A 26,044-nucleotide genomic window follows, 5' to 3' on the forward strand; every position below is an offset into this window, starting at 1 on the left:
TACCAGATGTCAATGAGGGCTTCAGAAGATGAATTGCTCCATTTATCAAAATACTTAACAATGGGCAACATGAAAGCACCTGTATTTCTAAAGATAGCATCAAATTATCCTCTTGAAGACATTCAGACTATTTAGTGAGCTTCAACAGGTGCAGGTAACTGAAAACAGAGACCAGCTTCTGAACTCAGTTTTATATATGGCTAAAGAGGACAATCAGTCTAGAAAATGAATTACATTTTTTAATTCTTTGCATTAATGCAGCTCAGTCTCTTACCTGAATGGTCAGCTCCTCATCATTTTTTAATTCTTCCTCCAATCCCTGAGCTAGCATGGAATGCAAAAGTGGTTTCTTCTCATCTTTAGGAAGCACCAGCTTTTCTGTCACAATTTTTTCATGTAGTTGCAAATCACGAGAAGAGTTCTTCTCATAGACATTCATCTGAAGCTGATTTCCTTGTTTAACTGCAATCTAAATAAACAGTACATACATACACCATGTTTTCCACTCATAATCAGGATTAAAAATCTGTAAAAATACAGTATTACACTACATTGGAGAGTTTGGGGAAAGACTAACAGACGCAAAATGAAAAACTGAGAGAAATGCTAAGGTAGAGTCAGCTGATGCTCTACTTCTGAAAGGTTACTAATATGCTTATTAAAAAAGTTTATTAAAAGCCAAGATAATCATGCAAATATCCTAGTGGAATTTTCCAGCCTACAATAAAGTGTTCATAGGAGCCAGTAAACAATAGATTGTGTCCAGCAATTTATGATTATTTTGAAATTATCAGATTTGAAATTCAAACCATAAGCAAAATGTTTTGAAAGACTTAATAACGTAAAATAGAAACTTAAAGAAATGCAATTCTTATTTAGTCTAACTGCTTATAGAGTAACTAAGCATGGACTAAGTTTTAATTATATACTCTGGCAGCAAAGTCTATGTGGCAAGTTTTTTGAAGGGTTTCACTAAAGCCAAATATTTCCAAATATGGGATTACTGTTGAAGGGTTTGAGAAAGTCAGTCTCTTAACCAACCCACTGCTGCTCAAGGTCCTGAATTCCAACTGCATATTCAACTAACTTATAAAAATGAACATCAACCAGGATGGAAGAAAAATATAATAAGACATTCAAGCTACTGTCCAAAGCTAGAAAACAGCTATTCTGATTTCCTGGGCCAGGTAATACTGTTTGTTTTTTTTCTCAGCTACACCAATTTTCATTGGAGAAGGATGAATATATTGAAAAAAGTCAAAGAGCACATTTACCTTCAGAGCTTCTTCATATTCCTCTAAAGAAAAATAGAAAGAAATGTGAATGGCCCCTATCTCACCCAACAGATGTAAGTTTAGCACACAGTATTTAGAAACCCTTACATGACAAGGGGCCTCCCCTACCTTCTGTAAATTCTCTTAAAACGGTGCAAGAAATTGCATACACAGCAACAAGCACTCATTTTCACAGCTAAGAGCCACAACATTCTACAAATTCAGTCACTTCCAATTTGTTTCTATGGATCAAGTATTCTTTCCTTTGGGAAGAACTTGATGCCAAATCATATATAAAATACAAAAATCAAAAAGCAAGCATTCTCAACTGCATCTTCAAAAAACTCAAGCAACAGTTGGGATCTCTTTCTTGATTTGTAAATAAATAAAGCAGCAGCTCACCTTTGCTGTTCACAGAGACCTGCAAAGAGAAGTAACAGTGAGCAAGAGCAACAGAACCAATTTTGCAATTCTCTTAAAATTAACATACTTCAGAATAAACATACTTTTATTCACAGTTTCTAAAACACCAGTCCTTTAGACATTTGTTATTGCTGCCGTGTTTAATCATTACCCAAAGCTGTGGTGCTTTGAAGCAGCCCATGTTTGCTACTGGATGGGCACAGGAGGCAGTTCTGGCACTGCTGGCACCCAGAACAAGCATGCTCTCCTCAGAAAGTCAAAGCCTGTACGCCTGGGCTCACTGCACAAGTCCAGAGCTTGGCCCCAGTTGCTTTAACTGCCCAGTTAAGGGTTTCAAAAGACCAATGAAGTGTTTCACAAGCCCATTATTCTAAACAAATTTATTTATCAATTCTGCACATAGAAGTCACTAATACAAGAAGCTATTTAATCTCCACAGCAATACAGGATTCTGAACAATGTTTGCTCAGTATTTCAGAAAAAGCCTTCATAGATGCATCTATGTATTTATATATTATACAGGCTGGAAAATAAAGGGAGAATCATTCTCTGAAATGTTACTGGACGCTTCTTGACATTTCCCCTTAGGGGAAAAAGTAAGAAGAACCCCCATCTCATTTTGTAGAGCTATGATCCAAGCAGTGGAACACTGTATCTGTAAAAGGTCCATTCTGTGTGAGTTACACTCCCCTCTGAATCTCCAGATAAACAAAAATAATATGAGAGGGTGAGACTGTGCCAAGCAGGAAGTTACTCAACAAGGACAACTAGAAGTAACCAATTTGTTTTCTGAGTCAGTAATCTGCTTGGAGATTACAGCAATTGCATAAAGCAAGCAGAGGATTTGAGTACACCAGATCACTGAAGCAAACATATGCTAATGACAGAGGACCTACATTTTCCAGAGAAAGGACTCTAGATTGAAGAGACAGGGCTTTACCACAGCTGCAAACACAAATAGTTACAACTACCTTATTCTCGTTAATAAAAAAAAAATAAAAATTCCTCAACAGAAACATTTCTCCCTCAGAGCACAGAGAACCACTGGGTGTTTCAACAAGGTGAGAAAAAGAAAGGCAGTAGCTTCTAAAAATGTATTTTAAGATCTGTATGCTGCATTAAGAGTAAAACTACAAGCCTATCAGCTATTTTCTTATTAAAAAGGCAAACATTCCCCCACTCCCATCTGCATAACAGACTCTTCTGAAGGACTCACTACAAATCATCACAAGGCAGAAAGTCATTTCTGCCACCAATCATTTTTTGGTTGACTTATTGGGAGGGTGGGGTGTAGGTATTTTACCTCATCATTATCCTCATCAATGTATTTGATCTGAATGTTGTCCAGGTCAAATGAAACTTTAACCTGTAATGAAAAAAAAGAACACAAAACCACAGTGAGGCAGAACTACAGAAGCCCACAGTTACTAGTGATTATTAATTTGGAATAACATTAAAACCCTTCTATCCCTCTCTTCAGTTTCTCAGTTGAAGCAAACACTGCTTTACCAAATCCATTCCTCTGGAGCTGAACTCCTCCCAGTGCCTTCCCTTCAAGTTTTACTAACTTCCCCTAATGAAAAGTATAAACAAATTTCTTTCCTGTTGCACCTTGCCTGGTTAATGTTTACTCCAAAATAAATAATAATAACCTTCCCATTCTAAGAGGACAAGCTCAGGGTTAATAAACTCAGTCATGGTAAACACTGCAAAATATGAAGGCAAAGGCAAACAGTCACTAAATTCCATCTTTTACATTAAAAAGCACCTAGAAGATAGCTCAAATAGGTGATCAGTGTTTTTTCAGCCTATCAAAATTAAGAGACTAAAGCTGAGCAGTTATTTTGCATTTTACATTAAAAAGGCAGAATGAGCAGCACCAAATGAACCATAAAACGAAAGCAGTTGTTTCCATATGCTATCTTTGAGGCTCCTGTACATTTTTGTACCAGGTTCCTACAAAAGCTTCACTTTTCCCAACTCTCTGAAACAACTGACACATGTCCTGCTAGCCCAGACCTAAGAGAACAACAGCAGCAGCCTCAGCCAGGAGAGGCTGCCTGGGGGAGTTACACAGCCCCACTGGAGCACATGGACACAGGGCACACACGGACACATTCTGCAGTGAACGTGCTCGGGAAGAACGTGCTGTTCTTCCAGCAACACAGCCCAAATTGTGTGAGTGCAGTCAGAGAACCAGCTTGTTTTGTCAGGAAGAAACTGTGCTCTGTACTTACATGGTCTAGCACCACAGATTGTTCCCCTAAACTCAAGGCAGAACAAGAGTTCACCTTACCCCTTACAAACATCCAACACAGTTAATAAAATATCAAAATATAAGAAAGACACAAATTTAACTGATACTACCTTGAAACAGCAATTCACACAACAGAGACAACCCGTGGTTCTATTTTGGTCAGGGAAACACTGTAATAGAATACCACACCTTGAACAAACACACCCTGGCTCTCAGAATACCTAAGATTAAGGGCAGTACAGTGCTTACACAGTAATCTGCTTCCAGCTTTGATGCAAGCAGGATTCTAACCAGCTCAGACATTCCTGCAGGGTCTACTTGCACTAAGTAAATTCAGTATTTTAAGACTGAACCAGTGCTTGCCTCTTTGAAAGGACTGAAATACAACAAGTGAAGATGATGCAGTTCAAATTTTGAACTTGAGCAATTCATAAAGCAAAACCCTCCTTATATGTATATTCAAATATACTAGCCAGAAAAAGAGCTGAAAGACAGAAAACAAAACAGCAACAAGATCTCTTCAGATGGGACTTTGAAAGCAAGCTAAAAAAATAGAACAGTTGCTACAGAATTAATAACAACAACAACAATAATAATAACAATAATGACAGTTTCATCATAGCCAAGGGAATCTTCACAACACAATTCCACCCTACGCCAATACAGGAATTGTCACTAAACAGCCCTGAAAACAAGCACCCAAACAAACTCTTAACTACACCAAGTGATATATGATACAAAGACCCTCATAAGCAACTGCCCACACATGCATGGCCCTGTCAGGCGCTGTTCTACCCAAACCAGCACACACAAAGCTCGGGGAACCAAGGGACCAAACAAAATGTATTAGTGACTCAGTACCCCAGAGAGCACAGACAAACCGTCAGAAAAGCGACAGACGTGTGTCATTTCACCAAAGGTACTTCAATAATAGGAAACAACAGGAATAGAATGTAATTTACGGAGGGATACAGAGCCAAACTAAGGGCCCATATCTGTGGAAAAGGGCAAAGAACACAGCTAAACAACCTGTTCACACAAAAAAATAAGGGCCCTTGAGAATCTTTATCCAAACCAGGCCGTTCACGTCAGTCTAAGCACACAGGAGCAGTAAACCATACCGTTAAGGAAAAAACATAAATCAAGATCGCAGCAGTATGCGCCACCAGTTCTATCAGCCTGTGAAATGCGGGACACCGCTTTGGAAGACGCTGGGCCCGCAAAGCCTGGCTGGCACGGCCAGCACCTCACCGAGCCGGCTCCCCGCGGGGGACACCCCGCTCCGCCTCCCGCGGCCAGCCTGCGCTCACCATGGCCTCCACATCGGCCCATGTCGTGTGTGCTGGGTCGGCCACGAGGAATGTGCGGGTGTCGCGGCGGCAGGTGACGTGCAGGGTGACCCGCGGCTCCATGGCGCGCTGCCGCGGGGCCGGGGCCGGCGGCGCCAGCCCTCCAGACAGGCACAACATGGCGGCCCGAGGGCGGCCGGCCCGGCTCCCGGTGCGCGCGGCTATTGGCGGAGCCACCTGCCACTCATCCGTCCCGCCGCTCTGGTTGGTCGGAGGGCGGAGCCAAGAGGGCCGCGGAACCATAACAATAAACAGAGCCGGGCGCGCGCGCGCGCACCGCGGCCACGCACGTCCGGCGACTGCGCCGCGGCGGCGCTGGCGTACGCCGTGACCACGTGGCAGCGGCAGCCAATCAGCGACCAAGCGCGGCCGATGAGGCCGGCCCGGCCCCGCCCCCCCGAGGCGGAAGGAGCCCGTCAGAGGGCGCTGCGGGGGCTCGCGCCGGCCCCGCGGCCCCGGATTGGCCGCGCGCGGCGGGGCGGGAAAGGCGCGAAAGACGGCGCGCGTAACGGGCTGAGGGGTGACGGGCCCGGCTGTGTCCCGGTGCTGACCGCACCGGCACCCGCACCCGCAGCGACCGCACCCACCGCACCCGCAGTGACCGCGCCGGCACTGCCTTGGCCCTCACCGCATCGCCGCTGCCCGCACCGGCGCTGCCCGCTCTCCCTCCGCCCGTGCCTGCGGACAGGCCTCGCTGCAGGGCCGGACCCGAGCTGCCGCGCCGGGAAGCTCGGGCGCTTTCTCTTTGTTGTCAGGATTTACGACGTTTGCTGCGGGCTCTCCCCGGTGCTGGCCCGTGTGGGTACGCCCAGGCTCCTCTGCACAAGCCTGCCTGCCTGCCTGCCGCTGTCTTCGCGTGCTTTGCCACCTTCCCGGCCCCTCGCTCTTGCTGTTCTGTGCTCTGCGCCCTTGCTGAGCTTCACCTGAATAAACCCTTTCTGTGCGCTCTCGACAAGACACTCGATTAATTTTATCTGTAAGCGCTCAAAGTAAGAACCCCTCTGTACTGTAAAGTATTGCTTTAAATAATAAACTTAGCTTTAAAGTAAGTATTTAATAAGCGTAGCATTAAAATAACTTTTTTAAGCTATAACAGCAACGTATTTGATGCCATTGTGGAGCTAGAGGAGGGCGGTGTGGGAGAGAGCATAGTCATGGGAGGCAGCAGAATTTTTTGCAGCAACAAAGCTGATAATACTTTCTTTTTTTTTCTGTAGAGTATTTTTGGATGTGAAGGATGGACTTCTCAGTGATTGCTATTGGACAAGTACAAAATGTGCTTTCAGCTATGCAGAAGATCTTGGAGTGCCCAATATGGTATGTCAGGGAATAATAACAGTATAGTTAATTTTTTGGAGGTGTATTTTTTTTCTCTCGTTTCTTTGAAAATACTTTGACAGTTCTATGGCTTGCCAGAAAGCAAAGAGATTTGTGCTTAGGATTAAACATACTGATGTTTTGTAAGGCTCAAATGAGAAAGTGCAAGAAAAAAACTTGTATTTTGCTCTTATATTCTAGTAAATTTTGCTTTTCTCTTAAAACCTGAATGTGTCACTCCTCTATTCAGTGAGGGGAAAAAAATTATCTGATTGGATTATTGTTTGTAAAGCCATGTGGGTTTTGTCTCTTGTCTCTGAAAGGTAAATGAGGTCTGTAGTTCTTTAGTGCAACCAGCTGCTGAAATAGCAAAGGTTCTGTTTGAAATTTGTCTCCCCAATGTCTGTAACCTCTGTGCTCTTGTTTTTGTTTCTCTCTTTGTAGCTTGGATGTGGTACAAGAGCCTGTTTCAACAAAATGCGATCACATATTCTGCAGGTAGGTTTGAAAACTTGCAAGTGCGATGCAGTTTTTCATTTCTATATATAATGGTTTTGGGTTTATAATTTTTAATTCCATATATCCTGGTTTTAATTGTCATATATGCTTCTTCAGTGCTAATCATGTATGTATACTGTTTTGATAACTTCACATGTAGCTACTTGAGGGGAAATTCTGTAGGAGAACTGCAGCTTACAAATGTGTCAGAGGGGATCAGTTAACTCACTGTAACACCAGAACAAGAATGCATGCTTGATTCACTAAGTGGTGAATGTGCATACTCAGGGAAAATAATATCCTTTTCTTGTTACCATCACAAGTGTTCTTTCTTTCTAGGTTCTGCATATTCAAACATATCAGCAAAAAGAAGAAAGGTGTGGTAGAGTGTCCTCTGTGTAAGACTGAAGTTAGCAAGAGGTGAGGAATGCATCTTTGTGAGGGGGCTGGAGGGTGAGGTGTTTGAACTCTGAGGAAAGACTAACATTTTAATAATTTTAATTAGGCTTAAAATATATTAGCATAAGACTGAAATATAGAAGAAAAAGTTTTTTAAATAAGCTGTTTATTTCTAAAGGAGTAAATGTAGTATCTTACCTCAATGTGAGCTTTTTCCAAGTGATCACAGGTGAGCACACCCCTCTTAACAAATGTCTTTGCTACACTGGCGTTTAATCCTTGCAATCCTGACTTCTCTTCTAAACCTATATGAGAAAACCATAAGTTCACTTTCGTGATAGTTTCAATTCCCATGGTAATGGTTGTTTGGGGGAATTGTGTTGTTATTCCTTGGCAACATTTTCATATTGTCTCATCTTCCACTTTGGAGTTTTATTCCTTTTTTGCTTCAGCCAAAATTGTAAAAGTATTTATACTTATAAATATATTTATTTGTATTTATTTGTGCAGTTAACCTGTTAATTTGTCTTAAAATAACTGAATTACTAATGCTATTTCAGAAGTCTGAAAGAAAATTCCAGATTTAAGCAACTAATTGAAGGATTGTTGGAAACAATCCATGCTTTTGAGCTTGACACTGGAGTGAAGTGTAAGTATTGTAAATGTATGCCGCCACTTTTTTTTAAATAAGGTTTTGACATATCATGATTATTTATAAGGTGTCCCATTTATTGTGCAATCATAAATATTGGAAGAATTATCAAAAGGCTTTTTTCTCGGATGTAGAAGCATAAGTTCCATTAAGTTTCCAAGATGTTCTTAGAAAAACCTCTTGAAGAGATTTACTGTTTGTGTTTGATGACTCTAGCCAATCTTATGTTCAGTTTCTGAAACATGGATGAATGTGTATCAAATCATGTTTAATCTGTAACTGTGAGGAAAAGTCCTGCTTTTGATTATGCTCAGCTTTGCAATTTCAGTTTGTCAGTCTCAGAGCCTGAATTATTAGGTGCTGTAGCTTTGTTTGTGAATTCATCCCACTCAGATGGATCCTCAGGGAATCCAAATTTCCCTTTCCTAGAATCAGTGCTTTGTTTAGGGTCTTGTTAGGGTATTGGAAAGTCAGACATGTCCCTGTTTATATTTTGGTAAACCAGACATTGTGGCTGGGGGCAGATGGTGGTGTTTTGTGTATTCTGTTATAAAAAATGGACTTTGTTTTTTAATTCTCTTTGACTTGCTCAGACATTCTAAAATAATTAGAATTAGATTCTCCTCTTGCTAGATTATCTATATAACCAAATTTGATTGAGAAAATTAGTTGTCAGGGTCAAGATTTTACTTACTATTTGAAGAGTGATCAGAAAGAATTATCAGACTAGCAATTCAACAAGATTTTCTTCTTAGATAAACATTTTAGCTGTATATGCATTAAGTGCACAGAGTATACACAAGTCTATTTTGTTAGTATATAATACTTGAGTCATATTCAGTGTAAAATAATCTTTTTTTTTTTTAACCTAATAACATCTTTCAGTTTTAAAGAGTCATTACCTTCATAAAACATCCACGGAAGTCACTGCTGCTGAGTCCTTGTGTAAAGAAAGTTCTGTCATCCAAAGTAAAGGCTTCAGAAACAGGAGAAAAAGTGCTAAAGGAAATGGACAAGAAAACTTAACCTTGGTAACTGGTTTTTCCCATTTTATTTCCGTGGATTGTTTAAAAATGTATTTGGAATGTGTATACATGCATATACATAAAAGAACAAAGCAGAAGATTTTGGGTTGATCTCCGGTTGTTGTTGTTTGACCTGAGTGATGGTCTGGACAAGGGCATCTACATATTTTTGTCTTCAATGAGACAAAAAGATATATATGTATAAATATATACATATCTATATACATATATATACACAAATATGTGTACCTACATGTATTTATACAGACATATATATGTATATACATATGTATATCAAATCTTGTCTTCTTGAGAAAGACGTTTGCATAAAATTACCTGAACTTATATATAATGCTGCCATAACACAGTCTGTTACTGAAACTAGGCTTGAAAACTTGTCCAACCTGCTTGTTTCATGAGGCTGTCTTACTATTTGTGGAGTTTTTACCTTTTTAGGGGTAAGATCATAACTATCTAACATCCTATATCTTTGGTTTCATAAGGCATTACCCAGCTTGGAGTAATTTTTGTGTGTGTGACTTTCCATGGCATGCTGTTCCTGTTTTCATCTGCTTAATGCTGAATAGAATGTTAGGCAGTACAGAATGTAAGATCACACTGTTAATGATTTGATCTGTTAAATGCATGATACATTGTTTCTATTGACACACTTCATTACTGATGTCAATATGATAAATTACTTGTATTGTACTGTGCATAGAAGCTACCAGTACATATGAACTAAGTAATTATGTCAGCCCTCTGTTAAAGTTTAAATAGCTATGATTTTTTTTAACACCCCACTGTTGTAAGTAACTATTCCTTTCTATTTTCCTGTCAGCAGGAAGCTAGTGTGAATATTCAGCTTACAGATGCCAAAATGTGTCGCTCAAGAAACAAACCCCAGAAATCTGATTCTCAAAAGGGTACTTACATAGACTTGGGTAAGTTCTCTTTTAAATCCACACTAATTGATCCTATGTACAATGCTTGCAAAGTAATGAAAGGTGATTATGTTCAAAGTCTTTATAAGCCCTAATTTCTCCTTAACACCCAAAATGACAACAAAAGGACAAATTATGGACAATTCCAAATCGGTAAATCAAAAGGGTTTTTTACATAATTTATTATATCATGGCAAATAATGCTACTGTAATGAATCCTTAAGCCTTGGTGTAGATCCAGAGAAGATTTTTACACATGTGCAAAAAATATAGCTGTTACAGCTAAAGGTAGCCACTGTTTTCTGAAGAATACTAAGCCTTGTCACCAGTGCTTGAGATGAGAATGAAATCTTTGAGAAATGAATATTTTTTTGCTATTTATCCTAGCTTTTCAGAATTTTATCTGGTGTTGGCTGCTATAAGAAACAAGACAGATGCCATGCATAGCTTATTTTTTATGCTGTTCCTTCAAGGAAGGAATTTCTGCTTTTAATGGGTAGAGTTTGTTTCCTCACTGTTTTCCTTATTGCATCTGCCAGGATCAAAGGATCTCTGAGAGACATTTGAATATATTTCTCCTGACTTTCTGCTCAAAATTCTAAATACATTTCATGTATAAATTTAGAAATTAGAAAGTAACTTTTAGCTAATTAATCTTATTACCAGGCTGTTACCAGTAACTGTATTTAAACACAGTTTTATGCTGGAACCATGTAGATAGTTATACATAGAAATCATTATTATTAGGTAAAATACTTCACAATTGAACTTGGTTTCATCTGCTAAAAGTTGAAAGCATGTAGCTCTAGGAAGGAGTAGGTGTGTATGTAATGATAACCACTGAATTTGGCAAGTCACCTTTCTCTGAATGATTCCAGCCAGAGTAACAGATTTTTTTGTTTTCAGGCTCTGAATCATCTGAAGAGTTTTTCAAACAGGCAAGCAAAACTGGGTAAGTAAAGATGATTAAGGAATTCATATTTTCTAAAGACAATTGTTCCATATTCTCATTTCTTGTGTTCTAGTTTCTTAGCATAGGACTGATATAATTCTTAAGCTGACAAATGGTTTTCAGCTTGGAGGGCATGAGGATAGAATGGGTAGCTGAATCCCAACAGTTTGCCATGTTAAATGCTTTAAAACTGTTTTATAAGTGTTTTATTGCAGACATAGATCTTCCATAGAAAGGTAGGCACTGTGCTTTAGAAAGTAAATACTGAATTCAGGATTGCAAGAGAGAATCTTTTAGATTCTTTTAGATCACTGAAGAAATCTGGTTGTGGTGAGAGTCAGTGTCAGTAACGTAGCTTGACTTCTACAGAAATTATTTCAGAGAGCAAAAAGGGAGAAAAAAATAAGCATCATCTTCTGTCTATTCTGGTTTTATCTTAATGAGAGCAGATTTCCTTTCCTTACAGGTTTGAAGACAAAGTAACAATTCAGATTTCTTCTCAAGAAAGGCTGGAAGAACTTGAGAGTGCTGAGAAGGGGAATGAAAATTCTTGCAGTGCACAGCCTGACAAGCTGTGTGCCAAAGAAACAACGCTACCAAATGTCAGAGGTGTGTTGTTATTCTGGTGACAAAGGTGACTAAGCTTGGAAGAGACCACAAGTTAACATTTTTATTTTGTATGATTGTGTGTGTGTGTGTATATATATACATATATATATGCTTGCTATCTTGTGTAATGTAGTTCTGTTGATGCCTACAGCTAATACTAGACTATTCCTGTAGCCTAGATACTTGAAATGTGGATAAGTTCTATGTACAGGAACAGAAAGGAAGAAAAGTATCTTGATCTTGAACTTAAGCTATTCTACATGAGCCAAATTACACATGAAAAAGCACTGATCTTTTTGCCTTTCTTTAGAGGGAGATTTGTGCAGTGCAATATTCTGGTTAGGGAGGAAATAGGAACAGTTCTTTTAAAACAAAGTAGCCATTAAGCTTGTTATTGTGCTTGTGTGTGTAAAATAGAGGTTAATAATTTACTATACCTGTAAATCTAACAGGTGAAAGTGATTTCTCAAAGGAATGCTTGAGCAAGAAAAGCACTCAGAGCATTGCTGAATGTGCCAAACCTGACCAAGTGAATGTGACTGAATGCCAGAGTTCTGCTTTAAATATCCTTGCTGTAGACCTGCCCCCAGAGCAGTGTGACAGGACAGGTGATGCCACAGTGGATGGGGACACAACATTCAGAAAGAACACAGAAGAAATGGATAAACAGGAAACCCAGGACAACAGTGAAAGCCAAGAGTTTGATTTAGAAGACAGCTCAGAGAGCAGGCTGGATAAAAGCAAGGAAATGGACGCTGATGTACAAAGTATGGAAGCTGTAGAGGCATGTGAACCTGAGAATGACTCTTCCCAGGACAATGAACTTCCTCTGGAGAAGCTGCCTCAGCCAGAGACACTTCACTCTGCCACCCTGAATAAAATCTCCAAGAAGAGACTGAAGCAGAGCATTCAGAAAGTCAATGAATGGTTTTCAAAAAGTAATGAAATTTTGTCTTCCAGTTCTTCCCTGGATGAATCTGCTGCATCAGCTGATGTTTCAGGTGAAGGAGAACTGTGTTTATCAGATAAAGGGTCTTGTATTTCAGAAAAAACTGACCCTTTGGCAGATTCCATGGAAATTCCAGCAGTGGAAGGAAAAAAGAGGTGGTCAAAACAAACAGTAGAAGACATCAAAGGCAAAATATTTGGAAAAACATACAACAACAGAAGGAGGAAATCAAATGCCCCTTCTACCTTGAGAGACATTTTGCCTACTAGGAGAAAGGAAGATGCGTCTGCTGAAAAGTGCCTGAATGATTTCAACAAAGACAGACTCAAACAAAAGAGGAAGACTGCCTGTGTCCTGCAACCTGAGGATTTCATAAAGAAAAAAAAAAATACAGAAGAAGCAGACAGGGGCCCTCAAAGTCTTAACTGGGGCCTTGGAGATGCTGAAAAGAACAGATGTGATGAAAGTGTTTCTGTTAATGAAAGTCACTTCTCTCAGAATAAGGCAAATAAGACTCTAACAGAACTTGAGGAGGGAGGGGAACCCACATGCAAGAAAGCTTCTGACAAGGTCACTACCAAGCACTGTGATGGGGAACCAGAAATGGATAACTGTGATCAGAAAAGCACCAAAAAAAGAAGTTCTGCAGCAAAAAGATGCAAGCATTCTAGTAGAAATATGTGTGCTCTGCAGTTAGTAGTGGACAGAAGCTCTGTTTTCCGTGATCCAGCTGAGCCTCAGATCGATAGCTATCCGAGCAGTGGGGAGCCCAGGAAAGCTGATTCTGAGCAAAATCCAGTCAGGCGCAGCAGAAGGCTTCGGGTCCTTTCTGAAGAAATGACAAAAGAAACAAGGAAAGGAGTAAAGGGAGCAAGAAAGAAAAACAGTGATTGTGGAAGGTCTGTCTCTGGAGACCAAAGGAATGTGGCAACTCACTCTGCTGAGTGCAAAGACCTGTGTGATCCTCAAGATGAGTTGAGTTACAGGCCAGTCACTAATTTGGAGGGAGGTGATCTGGAAGCAAATGAAATGCAGGTTAGTCTAAAGAATTTATCTGACACTGCAGAAACTGGGAGAAGTCTGTTCAATCCTTCATGTCAGCCTTCAAACTGTGGCTCCACTGTGCCTGATACGTGTTCTCAAGACAGTGAAATACTAGGTAGCCCTCTCCTCCTACAACTTCCTTCAGTGTCTGCTGGGAAAACTACTTCTCACCAGACTGAAGAGGTGACTGAATCACCTACTGCTTTTTCCCAGGAGTGTGGGCATGATTCACAAAATGTTCCGGGGGACTTAAAAACTGAAAAGTTGCCAATGGCTAAAAATGTGTTGGAATTGACCAAGGAAGCTGAGGACAGTGACTTGGACACACAGTATCTGCGAAATATATTTAGGCATTCAAAGCGTTCCTCCTTCAGCCTTTTTCAGACTCCCAGGCAGGCACATGCAGTGAAAGATCCTCCTCCTGAAACCTCCAATCTATCATGTGCTGCTCAAGTAGAAAATAAAGGTGGCAAACAGTTACAATTGGAAAGCTTACAAGAGGAGAAAGCAGCTGCTCAAAACTTGAGCAGAGTTTCTGAGAAAGAGAAGACGTATGAGTCTGACCATGTTGATCCTGTGCCTTGCTTTGCTGTCAGCACAAGAGAACACAGGGATGACATTTCACAGGCTGCAGAGGAAGGGACTCTGACACCAGCAGGAGTAGGGACTGCTCAGACTGAGCACAAAAATGGATTGCTACAAGAAGAGCAGGGCAATGAAAAGCCAGTGTCAAATGAGATAGGGATAGAAAAGTTGAGACACAATCCCATCAAAAGTAATGAAAGCCAAAGTGATCAGAGTAACACAGATGATGATTCCAGACAAAATGATTTAAACACAGGCCAGGAAATCAGCTTCAGTTCAGAAATCAATCAGGCAGGAAAGACTGAAGTTGTTGATTGCAAAGGACCAGTTCTACATTTTCAATCCCCATCAATAATTTGTCCTGCAACTTGTCAGCAAAGCCCAGCTGAAATCAGCTGTGAAGTCACTAGAACAAAAAGTAGCAAAGCAGTAGTTCCTGTGAAGGGAAATGAAGAACAAGCAGCCCATACTGTTAGCACAGCAATGCCCAAGTGTTCAACTGCAGAGGAGGAACCTCTTGGAGAGAATCGTGACCTCACAGATTTGTCTGAAACCCCTAATGGCTTGCTGTGCTCTGATACTGATATTGAGGAGAACAGCAGCTTATGTGAAACTGATAGGAAAGAACAATCTGCAGTGTTTGTAAAAAGTGACAATGCCCTGGGAAAAGAACTGCTCAAGAGAAATGCAAGTTCCAGGCCAAGGTCTGGAGGTATTCAAAAGTCTCGAAGACGAGTGCAGAAACTGCCATCTTCAGATGAAGAGTCCTGTGAGGATGAAGACTTACCATGCTTTCAGACATTAATATTCAGCAAATCAGCAAGCACACCTTTGCAGACTGATAAACAAATGTCATCTGTGGCAGAGCCTTCAGTGTCAGAGTGTCCAGTGAGTCCCAATGTGTTGCCTCACAGTGTGAGTAACGACAATATTGTGCAGGAAGTGCCTGAAGTTGCCCTAAGTAATGTGTGTGTTTCACCAAGCCAGGAGTCAGAATGCTCTGTCAGCTTATTTTCTTCCCAGTCCAATGTGTCTGAAGAACCACTTAATGGAGCACAAGAAGTGAAGAAACATTTACCAGAAGCTCATGTGTCCAAACAAATGAGCAGTGTAAACAACAGTAAAGAAACTTCTCAGAACTGCAGCGGAGGGCTGAAGACAACCAAAGATGAATGTCAAGAATTTCCAGACATTGGAGCAAATCTAGGTACAAACCAAGATTTTTCTCTCTACAGCTGTGTTTGTTATGTCCTTACACCAAGGTTTTTGGTGTTTGCATGGAAAATTTGCTCTGTATTTATGGGGTCTGTATTTCTAGAAGAAGGTATGAACCTTAAACAATCAAACAAAAAACCCTCAGTGGTTTATTTCCTGAAAATTCTGTTCTTCCAGTGTTCTTTGTTCAGAGCACAAATGAACAGACTGGGCACTAGAGACTGATAGATGGGAATTCATGTTTGAATTGAAGGAAATGCTGGTTCTCTTACTGCAATGTGATATTTGCATTGTCAGCAAAATTTCAGCCTATGCAGGCTTTTTCCCCAGATGAAATGTTTGTTGAAATTGGCTGTGGAATTTTGTAGTGAATATTTTGCTGGTTTTATGGCCTTTGTAAATATTTAGGACTCTTTCATCCATGTTGAAACGCTGAATTCTGTTTACTTTATCATGTGTGGTCCTTCTAACTTCAACATTTTAAAAACTTTTCACTTCAGTGTTCTAGTTATTAGTTCTCTAAAACCTCTACGTGCTAAGAGCTGATGGATGATGTTGGTTTGTTGTTGTTTGGTGTGGTTTTTTTCTTTAACCCTGAGAGATTTTTTTCATCTTCTTCAAGGTGAAGCATCTGGATATGACAGTGAAATAAGTGTTGTAGAAGATTCCTGTGGGCCATTCTCTCAGGGGGAAATCCTCACTACACAGGTGGGTGAGTTTATGCATTGAATGCCAGAAGCAGTTTGCATTCCAGGAGATAAGCAAGCTGTGAAGTCAATGCAGTGGAAAACTTCTTTCATCATAATTCTTTGTCACTAAATTACTTCCAAAAGCATAATTAATGAAGATCTGTAGAGCTGCTTCTATGCCATTATTTGTCCAACTTTTCCTTGTCTGGTGATTTTACACTGCAATGGCCAGTTTGTTATGTGCTTTAGGGCTTAATTGTGGGAGATGCTAATTAATGCATCTCTACACTTGGCCAATGCTGGAAATTTCAGCTTCCTATATTTAAAAGTTTTAATTGTAGGAATTTATAAGGATTTGGTGATAAGGATTAGATTTGTTACAATATGATATTTAGAAGCACGGAGACTTGTCTTCTCTGTGTAAAGATTAAATCAAATAATTCTGTATTAGAATATTATAGATACAAGTCCCAACAGGCAGTGGCTAATGAAAGGTGTGTCTAGCAGTGTTTTTTTTTATCTGCTGTTAAAATCCTGCTGCTCATTGGCCTGAATTTATGTATTGGGTGATACGGGCTGGGGGTTTTGTTCAGGGTTAGGGACTTGGATTTTTTTGTTTTGCTTTGGGGTTTTTCGTGGTCCTGTGTGACCTTAAGGTGTCTTATGCCAGCTGTCTCTTCAGCATTATCAGCCCTATGGGCTTTATGCATATCAAAGAAAAGTTAATTTCTTTTTTGTGGGTGCTTCTTCTATTCACAGCATCAGTGTAAAATGTAGTTAGCTGGCAGGACATTGTTTCCTCTTGTAGCTTCATGGATGGAGATCCTGGGATGTGCCTAGGATGATGGGTTAATAGCAGCATGGATGAGGGATTTTGGGTTGTGGTGGTGTTGTTTTCTGTTTGTTTGGGGTTTTTTATGGGTTCAGTAACAGAGAGGCTCCACACGGTGCCAGTGCTGGAGCTACAAATGGAATATTCAGTTCTGTGGAAATTGCTTCATCATGTAAAGTGAAGGGTTTTGGTTTTTAAAAAGGTCCTTTGAAACCCTGAGCTATTCTTATGAGGACCTGCCTATGGCATGTTTTTGATCATGTAATGTAATTTTTGAGGGGGAACAAAAGGAGGAATATTATGAAATGTTTTAGTCCTTTAAATGATCTTTGGGGCTTTTAGTAATGGTGGAAAATGAAGACTCAATTTAAAATTTAATAATGAACATCTTAGATAGAGCTACTAATGGAGTTCAGACAAAATTACTTTCAAATAAATTGGTGCAGGAGTTCTGTTGTTTTCTGATTGATTAAAATCTGAGACATCTAAACTGAAATAACCTGACTGGCAAAATGAGTGTGTGGTTGTTTAGGTGTTATTGCTTCTCATGTGGGATGTGTGCATTATTTGTTGCATTAAAAGCACCATAGTCACCTTTTGAACACGTGGCAAAGACTTAATTCAAAACTATTATGCTATTTCTAATTTTCAAATGTTTGTTAGAGAAATTAATCCTGAGTTTGCTTATGCTGGCATTCCTGTGCCTCTTTTGCAGCAGAAGAATGCTATGCAGAAAAGCCTGAGAAAACTTCAGCAAGAAATGGCTGTGCTTGAAGCAGCGCTAAAGCAGAATGGAAGTCAGACCTGTGAAGTTTTACCTGTCCACAGGGAGCTGCCACATTCCAGTACTGAGGGGGCACTTGAAACGGATCAAATAAGAGAAGGAAAAAACAGGTCAATGGTTTTGTTTGTAGTTTTGGGGGTTTTTTATGTTTTTTTCTAAGTTTTTATTAAAAAAAAAATTAAATTAAGTATCTCTGAGCTTCTGGGAAATTACAGTAGTTACACTGTTACTTCATTTTTCTGATACTTATAAGAGTGAAAAGTGTATTAAAATCAATTTCCCTCTCTCAAGGTCTCCAGAATTGGTTCTCCCATCTTCTAAATCCTCTTCAACAAAGAGATCAGATCTGGAGAAAGGCCCTGAGTGTGACTGTGTTCTAAAGAAGGAAACTCCCTCTGAAAAGACAAAACCTGTGCAGGAAGCACTGCAAGAACACAGGCAGTGTCAGCTTGAGGAAGGTAACATTTAAGAGAAACCCAGTGCATTTTGATTCCTGGTGGTTTTCTTCTCATGTTTTTACATATCAGCATGATAGAACTTTTTCCTGTAAATCAAGGATTTTTATTTTTATGTTCCTGGTCATTTTCAGAAGGTGTTACTGCTTTGGTAGCCCAGCTGCATGGCTGCCCAGCAAATGGGGTGTGGCAGCATTTTGACAATAAATAGGGATTTTTCTATCTAAATCTTCTAAATTTAATTTAATATCTTCTAAATTCAGACACTTTGACAAATATGCTGCTAAAAGTTTCACAGGTGTTCTACTGTCTTGGCTATAGCTCAGGAAAAAGTAACGATAGGGGCAAAGATGAAGTAATAAACACATAAGGTGAGGAAGTAACTGCAGAATGTAACCCTAAAAGAGACAGCAACAACCTTCTACCATGAATACAAGAAAGAGATGCAGTTTTCTCAAGGAGTAATTTCTCTTTTCCTTCAGAAAATTCGAAGGAGAAGAAATCTGGGACCGGGCAACACAGTGCATCTGTCTCATCACTTTCTGGAAATGTGACCCAGTGTCCAGAGAACTCTTCCTGCTCTGTAAGGCTTTTTACCCCTCAAGCTGCAGAAGCCACAGATGAGCCTGTTGTAGCTCAGAACACTGATAAAAGCTGTGGCCCAGGACACAAATTAAAGAGAAGTGGATGCTTTCCTGTACCTGTTCTGCACAATGCAACTGGGGAAAAAAATTATACAAGTCCAGTTGTGACCAAGAGGAAAGAAATGTCAATTGTGGCATCAGGTCTGAATCACAGTGAGCATGTAAGTAAATTCCAGAATTTTGAGATCACTAGTTAATAATTCCTGATTACCACTCTAGTCCTCAATCTCTAAGTACAATAAAGCTAATCTGGTAGGAATTGCAGGTGAGTAATGCAGCAACTGGAGTCAAACTTTATCACTCCAAAACAGTGAGAATGCTGCCAGTAATGGCACTGCTAAGTTTAATGGAATTTGCACTTTTTAAACAATCCCTAATGTCTGGGAGAAAAACACATGATAACAAAGCCAGAGGACTTGTAGAAAGCCTTGGGGCTGGGGAGGGGCTGTTTGGGGTGTTTGGTTCAGTGTTCTCAGATGATGCTGCTTTACCCAAATTCTGACCCATAGTGAGCATTTCTGTAAGTAGCAATCCTGAGTTGCTAATAAACCTGTTTCTCCACTCAGTTGCCAGAAGGATTTGGCTTTTGGGTTATAAAACACACACCAAGAGCTCTGCATTATTTTAGTCTGTTGAATGGTGCCAAAACTGACAAGGAAATGTACATTCTGTGTGCCAACACATAAAACTGTTACTTTAAAATAACTATTTATTATTATTACATTATGCTTCTTCAAACTGGGGCTGTTCAGGGGTTTAAAATTGTTGCTAACTGTTAATTTTCTTATCTACTTTTCAGCTGGTGGTCCAGAAGTTTGTGAAAAAAACTCAGAGCACCTTATCTAATCACATTACTGAAGGAACAACCCATGTCATAATGAAAACAGGTTTGTTGGGAGCTAGGGGACCAAATCCTCTATTGACAGACAATCTAGAATTTCACCTTTAGTCTAACCAACAAGCAGACAGGTCAGCAATAAATTTAACAAGTTTGATTGTTTCCTCTATTGTAAGTTTTTTGTTTAAGCTTGTGAGTTTTTCTCATTCTGTTTCACAGAATCAGTGTGAGGGCAGTTTTCCCTTGTGTAATTCAAAGTTAATATCAGTTGATATTTGTTTCTGGAACCTTTGTATAGCTTTGATATTTTGCTGCTGCACTTAGCAAAAAATGTTTGCTTTTACATACAGAAATACCCTGACCTGTGGTTTTTTGCTGATGGCAAAACTAAAGAGCTCTTACTGTTGTTTGCTCTGCAGATGAAGAGCTGGTGTGTGAACGGACTCTGAAGTATTTCCTGGGCATTGCAGGAGGAAAATGGGTAGTTAGTTATCAGTGTATGTATAACTGGTTTTGGACATAAATGCTCTCTGTCCTTCTACCATGAATGCAGCCTGCACTTGTTACAGTAAAGAAGAAGGATCTCTTCATGGCTTATCTTCTGATGTTTTGCAGTGTTTCTTCTAAGTACTTCAAAATAAATTAAGAAACACAAACAAGGAGCAGTATCAAGCTCCTTACACCTGTGAATTACTTACTCTTACTTTTTCTTTCAGATAGCTACACTGGGTTGCTCCCCACCATGGCAAAAGCCTTTTGTACCTCTTAATTTAAATCTTGGTGATGCATGGCATCAGTCAGTGTAAAATTAGTATTATTTATAAATGGTAAAAAAATTCTTTAAGTACTTTCAGTGTTATACTGTATTCCTTTAGTACAAATACATTCAGTTTAATATAGCAATGAAGTCAGAATAGTAGTGGAAGAACCATTTTCCTGGATAAAATTACTTGTTCTGATCTTTTTATTTAGGGATAATTCAGTCTTTTAAAGAAGGAAGAATACTGGATGAGGTAGGTGTTTTATCTTGAGGGAAATGTCCAATGGTTAAGTAATGCTGTTACATGATGGACTTAGGAGTTTATTTGCATTGTATAGACAGATACTGCCTGAACATTTAACATGGAATTTTAGCTCTGAAATCTGGAGTTCTAGTTTTACCAAATGCCAGGACCAAAAGCCACACTTGAGCTCTATGCATTCATTGGTGTTGAAGACACAGTGAGTCCCTATTATTTTTAACAGGTTATAGATGTATTTTTATAAGTGTTTCTACTGATATTAATAGATTATAGCATAGAGCAAAAGATCTGTTCTTTGTTGAAAGAAGTGATGTTATGTACAGATAATTTCTGTCAAATAAGACTTTACTGATAAGACAGTTATATTCTTGGTGTGTGCTGCTTCTTTTGTTTAGTTTGCTACACTACTATACAGTTGGAGTATAATTTGTTTCTTTAAAAATTGCAGGGATTTCATTACTCCAGCATTTCTCTTGCAAAGCCTTTTTAGTTCATATTCTGAACACACTTATAGATTTTCAGCTCTGAAATCTGACATCTCTTCCTGTTTTGAAGCAGAACTCTCTGACAGGAAAGTGTTCTTAGTCTCTAAATTCTGATTTCTTGCTTTTGTTATGTTCCAGGAGAACTTTGAAGTCAGAGGAGATGTAATCAATGGGCGAAACCATCAAGGTCCTAAGAGGGCCAGACAGGCCCTGACTGAAAAGGTACAAGCACATCAGGGATGCAAACTCTGACTGTTTCAGATGTGTGGCTGTGCTGGCTGAGTATCTGGAACTTCTTCCAATTTCTCTGCTGTTCTGTACACACAGAGTTGTACAAATTAAGCATTTTTATACATGAAAGGTGAGCTCTGTCAGCAGCAGAGCAGATATTCTGAAGGGGCTCACTAAGCTAGGAGTGAATGCTTTCTCTTTAATATTCTTGTGGTTTGTAGGTTTGGATATGTTCTTTGGACAAAGAGCTTTAGATATGCTTTGTGAAATAGCCATGGCTTGATAACAAACCCTGGAAGTGCAGTGAAAACAGCATATAAAGCATTGTCCTTTAAAACCCTGTATGAGCTCTAACATGTTCCTTGCTTTTCAGATCTTTAAAGGCTTTGAGATCTGTTGCTGTGGGCCTTTCACTGATATGACTACAGGTGTGTCATTTTAGTGGAGTTGGATGAATGGTTAACATAAAAATACCTGGAGGGGCACTGTGCATTCACCAGAATTTTACATTGATTTCTTCTTGGGTGATTTTTTACCTCTTTTCCTCTGGAACTTTTAAAATACCTACATGGGGTAAAGTGTAGCTAAGTAATTTTATCCAGTTCTATCTCCAAAGGGAGTGGAAATGGTGTTTTCTTCTGTTTGGATGTCCTCAAACAACCCCCTGGCAATTTTGCTGCATTTCAAACCAGGACTTTTATCTAGTTTATCTCTGATTCTGTAGCACTGAAGGAAAAGCATCAATGTCATGCTGCCTGGCAGTTGTTAGTGATGCTTTTGATCATTCATATTTGAGCATTTTTTCTTCTGTCTTAGTAAGCAGAAGAAGTATCCTAAGTATCTTTTTTCTAGCAGTTGACACAACCTTATTGTAGCCTTCTGTCAATAGGAGCAAGTGTTAAAAGTGAAATACAACAAAGCTAGAAGTTAATATAAAAAGAAAAAGCTGTTCAGGATAGCTTCGTTTTTTACTTTTAAAATTTAATAAAGTGTGCTACAAATGTTTGAAACTTTAATTATAATTTTTTTACTTAAAATATTTGTACCTGACTTCCCATTTATGTGGCTTATTCAGCAGATACTCTCTGATTTGTCTAATAAAACTTTTTTTTCACTGGGTGAAATATATTTACGTTTCTTGACATTTACAGTAATTGCTGCAAAAGATGCAGTGCTTTCACCTGCTGCAATGATCCTCAGTTATGGCTCTTATACTTCAGAGACTTAATCTTCTTCACTACCTATTCAACAAATTGGTGCAAATTAAGTACTTTGGCTACTTTTGTTAATAGAAATAATCACAGTTCTAATTTCTCGTTTTTAATTTTCATTTCACGTCCTGCATCCTTATGATAAGAGGAAATAAATTTAAGTTCTGGGCATGTGCTCCAGTGCTTTTTCAAGGTTTTGTTTAGTGCAGACCTGTCTAGGGGGGGAGGGAGGAGGGGAGTTGATGTTCCCTAGCAGGTTTGACAGTGAAAGGACTCTTTTTCTACTGAGGCTCACATCTCTTCCAAATGCTGGTGGTTTGTGAATTGGAATAATCACACAAGGTCTTAGGCAATAGTGTCAGCTTGGATGTGACATAAACAACTGACTGATTTCATCTGATTCCTTCAGAGCATCTGGAGTGGATGGTGGAGCTGTGTGGTGCCTCTGTGGTGAAGCAGCCTGACCTGTTCACACACACAGCAGTAAGTGCTGAGGAGTTTTTACCCTCCCAGTTGCCAGAGCTGCCTGCACAGCCTGCCAGTGCCCCTTGGTTCTAGGCCTGGCCAGCCTTCACTAGGAGATAAGGCTCCCTTGTAGTGGAGAAATGATTGGTGTTGTCCAGATCCTTCATTTGTCTTGAAATCAGCTCTGAGCCTCCCTTTTCAGTTCCAAAAGCCTTTTAGTGACTGAGTGTAGTCACAGCATTTCTGGAGAGAAATCACAGAAGAATCTTAGGAACTTTCTCCCTCTACTACTTAAATTCCTCTAAAGTGAAACTCTGAAGCAGAATTAGCCCAGTTATTGCTCTCTGTAGATAAATATGAGAATTATGTAAGGTCAGACAACAATAACATTTTATTTTTTATCTTAAAATCCTAGAATTCTACTGCTGTTGTGGTTGTGCAGCCAGATGCTTGGAAGGAAGACGTGGATTATAGAGGTAAAGCAACACTGTCCTGAGCTGCCCTCTGGTACACATCAAGTGTCTTTATTACATCTGTCCTTTTAATAGCTAAATATCAGAGGGCTGTAGAGAAATCAAAACTCTGCTGCATCTGGAGATGGAATATCTTGTAAAAAAAATCTTGAAGGACAAAATATACTGTCTCAAGGAACCAGCAATAGTCTTAAAAGCTACTCTGACAGACAAAAGCTATTGCCTCAGTTGTCCTCTGTGTATCATCAGCTTTACAGAAACTTTTCTAATTTAATAGTTCTTAAAAGGTAGGGAAGGGTGTCCTTGGAGGGCCAGTAAGATCTCTGAGAAAGCCTCAGATGGAACAAGATTCTCTTGGTCTGAAAAGGTCATGTTAAAAAGCCTTAACAGATGTAGTTTTGCATTTTTTTCTTTTAAGCAAAATGCTTGGGGGAAACAAAGAGACTTTGAAAATGCAAGTGTTCCAGCCTGACTCAGAGAGAGTGGGGTTCTGGAAGGAATGGGAATAGTCAGACTACAGTGAAGTCCAACAAAACAGTGCAGCAGGATGATGATGTAAAAAACCCAGCTGTTTCCATGGCACTGGAAAAATGAGAAAATAGAAAGATCCTGGATTGAGGAAGAACAGTCTGAAAACACTTCAGTAATTTTCTGTCTCAGTGAGGCTCGTTGCTTGTCACATACTCAGTGTGTCTGAGCAGACAGGAAGCAAAGCTCTGTCACCGAGATCCTAAATTAAAAGACAACAACTGCATCCTTTGTTTTTAGTGTTTATGTTGTGCTGTTCACTGCTTCCTGCTTGGCCAGTGGCCAAAGATCTCTTCTCTTGGGAGCAGCAGCAATACCTGCCCTGCTGAAGGGAATGGTAGTGCCACATCTCTGGTTTTTATCAAGGCTTTTAAAATATTGCAGATAAAGCAAACAGCTTATTCTGAAAGACATCAGTGGACTCACCTTGTTTGGACTCCTTGATAACAGCTGTATCATTTATTTGTTTCTTTGTCTTGCAGCAATCCACCAGCAGAGCAACGTTGCTGTGGTAACTCGGGAATGGGTCCTGGACAGCGTGGCTTGCTACGAGTGCCAGGAGTTCAGTGCTTACCTCCTGTCCTAAGGGTGAACAGCAGCTCTTATCAATAATAAAATTACTTCAACAACATTACTATCTGAAGGTGGAATTACTGTTCTTTAAAGCTTTACATTAAGTTAAAGATCTATGAGATTATAAATGTTAAACTAATCTTGAAGGTTAGAAAATGTAGTATATGACCTCAGAGAAATGGTGATTTATTATTTGGCACTGCAGCCAGTTTCTGTTTAGACACTTGGGCACATTTTGGAGACAGTCATTTAAAAGAGGAATGTTGGGCTCAGGGTTTGAATTAAAACATACTTTAAATATATTAAAACTCCTGCACTCTGGAGTAACCTCCATATTTTTGTTTTGCTTAAATACGGACCCTGAATACTTTTTTGTGATTATTAGTGCATCAGCCTTGGCCATTTATTGATTATGGTTGTGCTGAAAACTCTACAAATAGCTTTCCTATTGTGCATCAAAGTGCCAGCTCACCTTATCCAGAAACCCTGGTCACAGGTATGGTCCCCAGAAAGGTAAACAGAAGGCAAAGCTGAAAACCAGGAACTGTCAGGCTGATTTCTGACAAGTGTATGTGGCACTGTGGAAGGATAACAAATAGAAGCATTTTAGTATCCTGGTGACCCATGATAAGCCCAATAAGAATCTGCTTATAATAGACTCTGCTTATAAAATGAGGCTGCAAAGAAATAGGTTTTTTATGAAAGAAAATATCTTGCTTGTTTCTGTTGCCAAGCAATTCAATTTCATACCTAATTTTGTACTTTGAGAGCAGAGCTGCTTGTTTAAAAAGAGGAAAAAAAAAATGTAGCTAAGTTCAGAAAATTGTTTTGTGGTAAGATGCTGCTGTCTTGGAAAGTTAGAGAAAGTATGTTTATAAATATTTGAATACACAAAAGAAATAAAATTATTTTGGCAAGTATTTACCGAATTGTTTAGCTTTTATGTGAACCAATTTCTTGGTCTCTGCGTTGAGGCGTATGTGAAAAAATACCTTAGTCCAACCTCCTGAAATGGGGAAGGAGGTGGAGATTTAGGAGAGAAAGTAAAAAATGTAAATGGGAGTTTCAGAGACGCAATCAGAATTGCAATTGCTATCAACCTGAGAAGTGAATGTTGTCAACTTCCTTAGAGCTGCCAAGTGCAGGTAGGCTGATCAAGCATTGCTGCTGGCACTGGGAGAGCTGGAAGCATTTGCCACACGCTGCTCTTTCCTTCTGTGTGACAATATTCCAGAAGTACCAGGCTGCTCAGCACAGCCTCACTTGCAGCCTGATGCTCCTCTTATCTCCACAGCCCATGCTGGCAGTGGGTATTTTGTAAT

The 26,044-nt window shown here is 39.6% G+C and overlaps 2 protein-coding genes across 48 annotated transcripts in view; one reads left to right on the forward strand and one right to left on the reverse strand.

Annotated features, from left to right (window-relative positions):
* The window catches only part of NBR1 (NBR1 autophagy cargo receptor), an 18,692-nt gene extending 12,946 nt beyond the window's left edge, over window positions 1–5,746 (reverse strand). For 7 of the 40 annotated variants that reach the window (XM_086863948.1, XM_086863947.1, XM_086863944.1 and 4 more), the window contains exons 1-5: window positions 5,265–5,746; window positions 3,001–3,063; window positions 1,677–1,695; window positions 1,275–1,297; window positions 275–469 (exon numbers count right to left, since the gene is read on the reverse strand). In XM_086863948.1, coding sequence (XP_086720074.1) covers window positions 275–469; window positions 1,275–1,297; window positions 1,677–1,695; window positions 3,001–3,063; window positions 5,265–5,546 — 582 coding nt within the window. In that variant the 5' untranslated portion in view covers window positions 5,547–5,746. Of the gene's footprint in view, window positions 1–274; window positions 470–1,274; window positions 1,298–1,676; window positions 1,696–3,000; window positions 3,064–3,206; window positions 3,756–5,075 lie in introns of those variants that run through there. The other 33 variants (XM_086863969.1, XM_086863965.1, XM_086863974.1 and 30 more) reach the window with 25 other exon arrangements.
* Window positions 5,687–25,642, forward strand: BRCA1 (BRCA1 DNA repair associated). 8 transcript variants are annotated; one of them, XM_023942664.2, is made up of 22 exons: window positions 5,687–6,292; window positions 6,521–6,620; window positions 7,065–7,118; window positions 7,458–7,538; window positions 8,078–8,166; window positions 9,055–9,200; window positions 10,036–10,138; window positions 11,045–11,090; window positions 11,557–11,699; window positions 12,152–15,484; window positions 16,115–16,200; window positions 17,729–17,907; window positions 18,089–18,255; window positions 18,735–19,057; window positions 19,696–19,783; window positions 20,154–20,231; window positions 20,707–20,747; window positions 21,380–21,463; window positions 21,846–21,900; window positions 23,093–23,166; window positions 23,564–23,624; window positions 24,632–25,642. In XM_023942664.2, the coding sequence occupies exons 2-22, from the start codon at window positions 6,541–6,543 to the stop codon at window positions 24,733–24,735; spliced, it is 5,415 nt and encodes a 1,804-aa protein (XP_023798432.2). In that variant the 5' UTR covers window positions 5,687–6,292; window positions 6,521–6,540; the 3' UTR covers window positions 24,736–25,642. The 8 variants fall into 8 exon arrangements, with proteins under 8 accessions (XP_023798432.2, XP_023798437.2, XP_023798434.2 ...); XM_023942669.2 differs by having other exon boundaries at window positions 5,695–6,292; window positions 10,039–10,138; XM_023942666.2 differs by having other exon boundaries at window positions 5,703–6,279.
* The last annotated feature ends 402 nt before the right edge of the window (window positions 25,643–26,044 follow it).

Source organism: Cyanistes caeruleus, chromosome 27 (assembly GCF_971803275.1).
Source record: "Cyanistes caeruleus chromosome 27, bCyaCae1.hap1.1, whole genome shotgun sequence".
NCBI classification, from domain to species: Eukaryota; Metazoa; Chordata; class Aves; order Passeriformes; family Paridae; genus Cyanistes; species Cyanistes caeruleus.

What these genes read in the sequence shown, in the direction of transcription:
- BRCA1 (XM_023942664.2), top strand. Translation starts at nt 6,541, where the DNA reads ATGGACTTCTCAGTGATTGCTATTGGACAAGTACAAAATGTGCTTTCA. An exon ending in GCTTGACACTGGAGTGAAGT is followed by an intron (nt 8,167 to 9,054) that starts GTAAGTATTGTA and finishes AACATCTTTCAG; the next exon opens with TTTTAAAGAGTCATTACCTT. An exon ending in GGGTACTTACATAGACTTGG is followed by an intron (nt 10,139 to 11,044) that starts GTAAGTTCTCTT and finishes TTTTGTTTTCAG; the next exon opens with GCTCTGAATCATCTGAAGAG.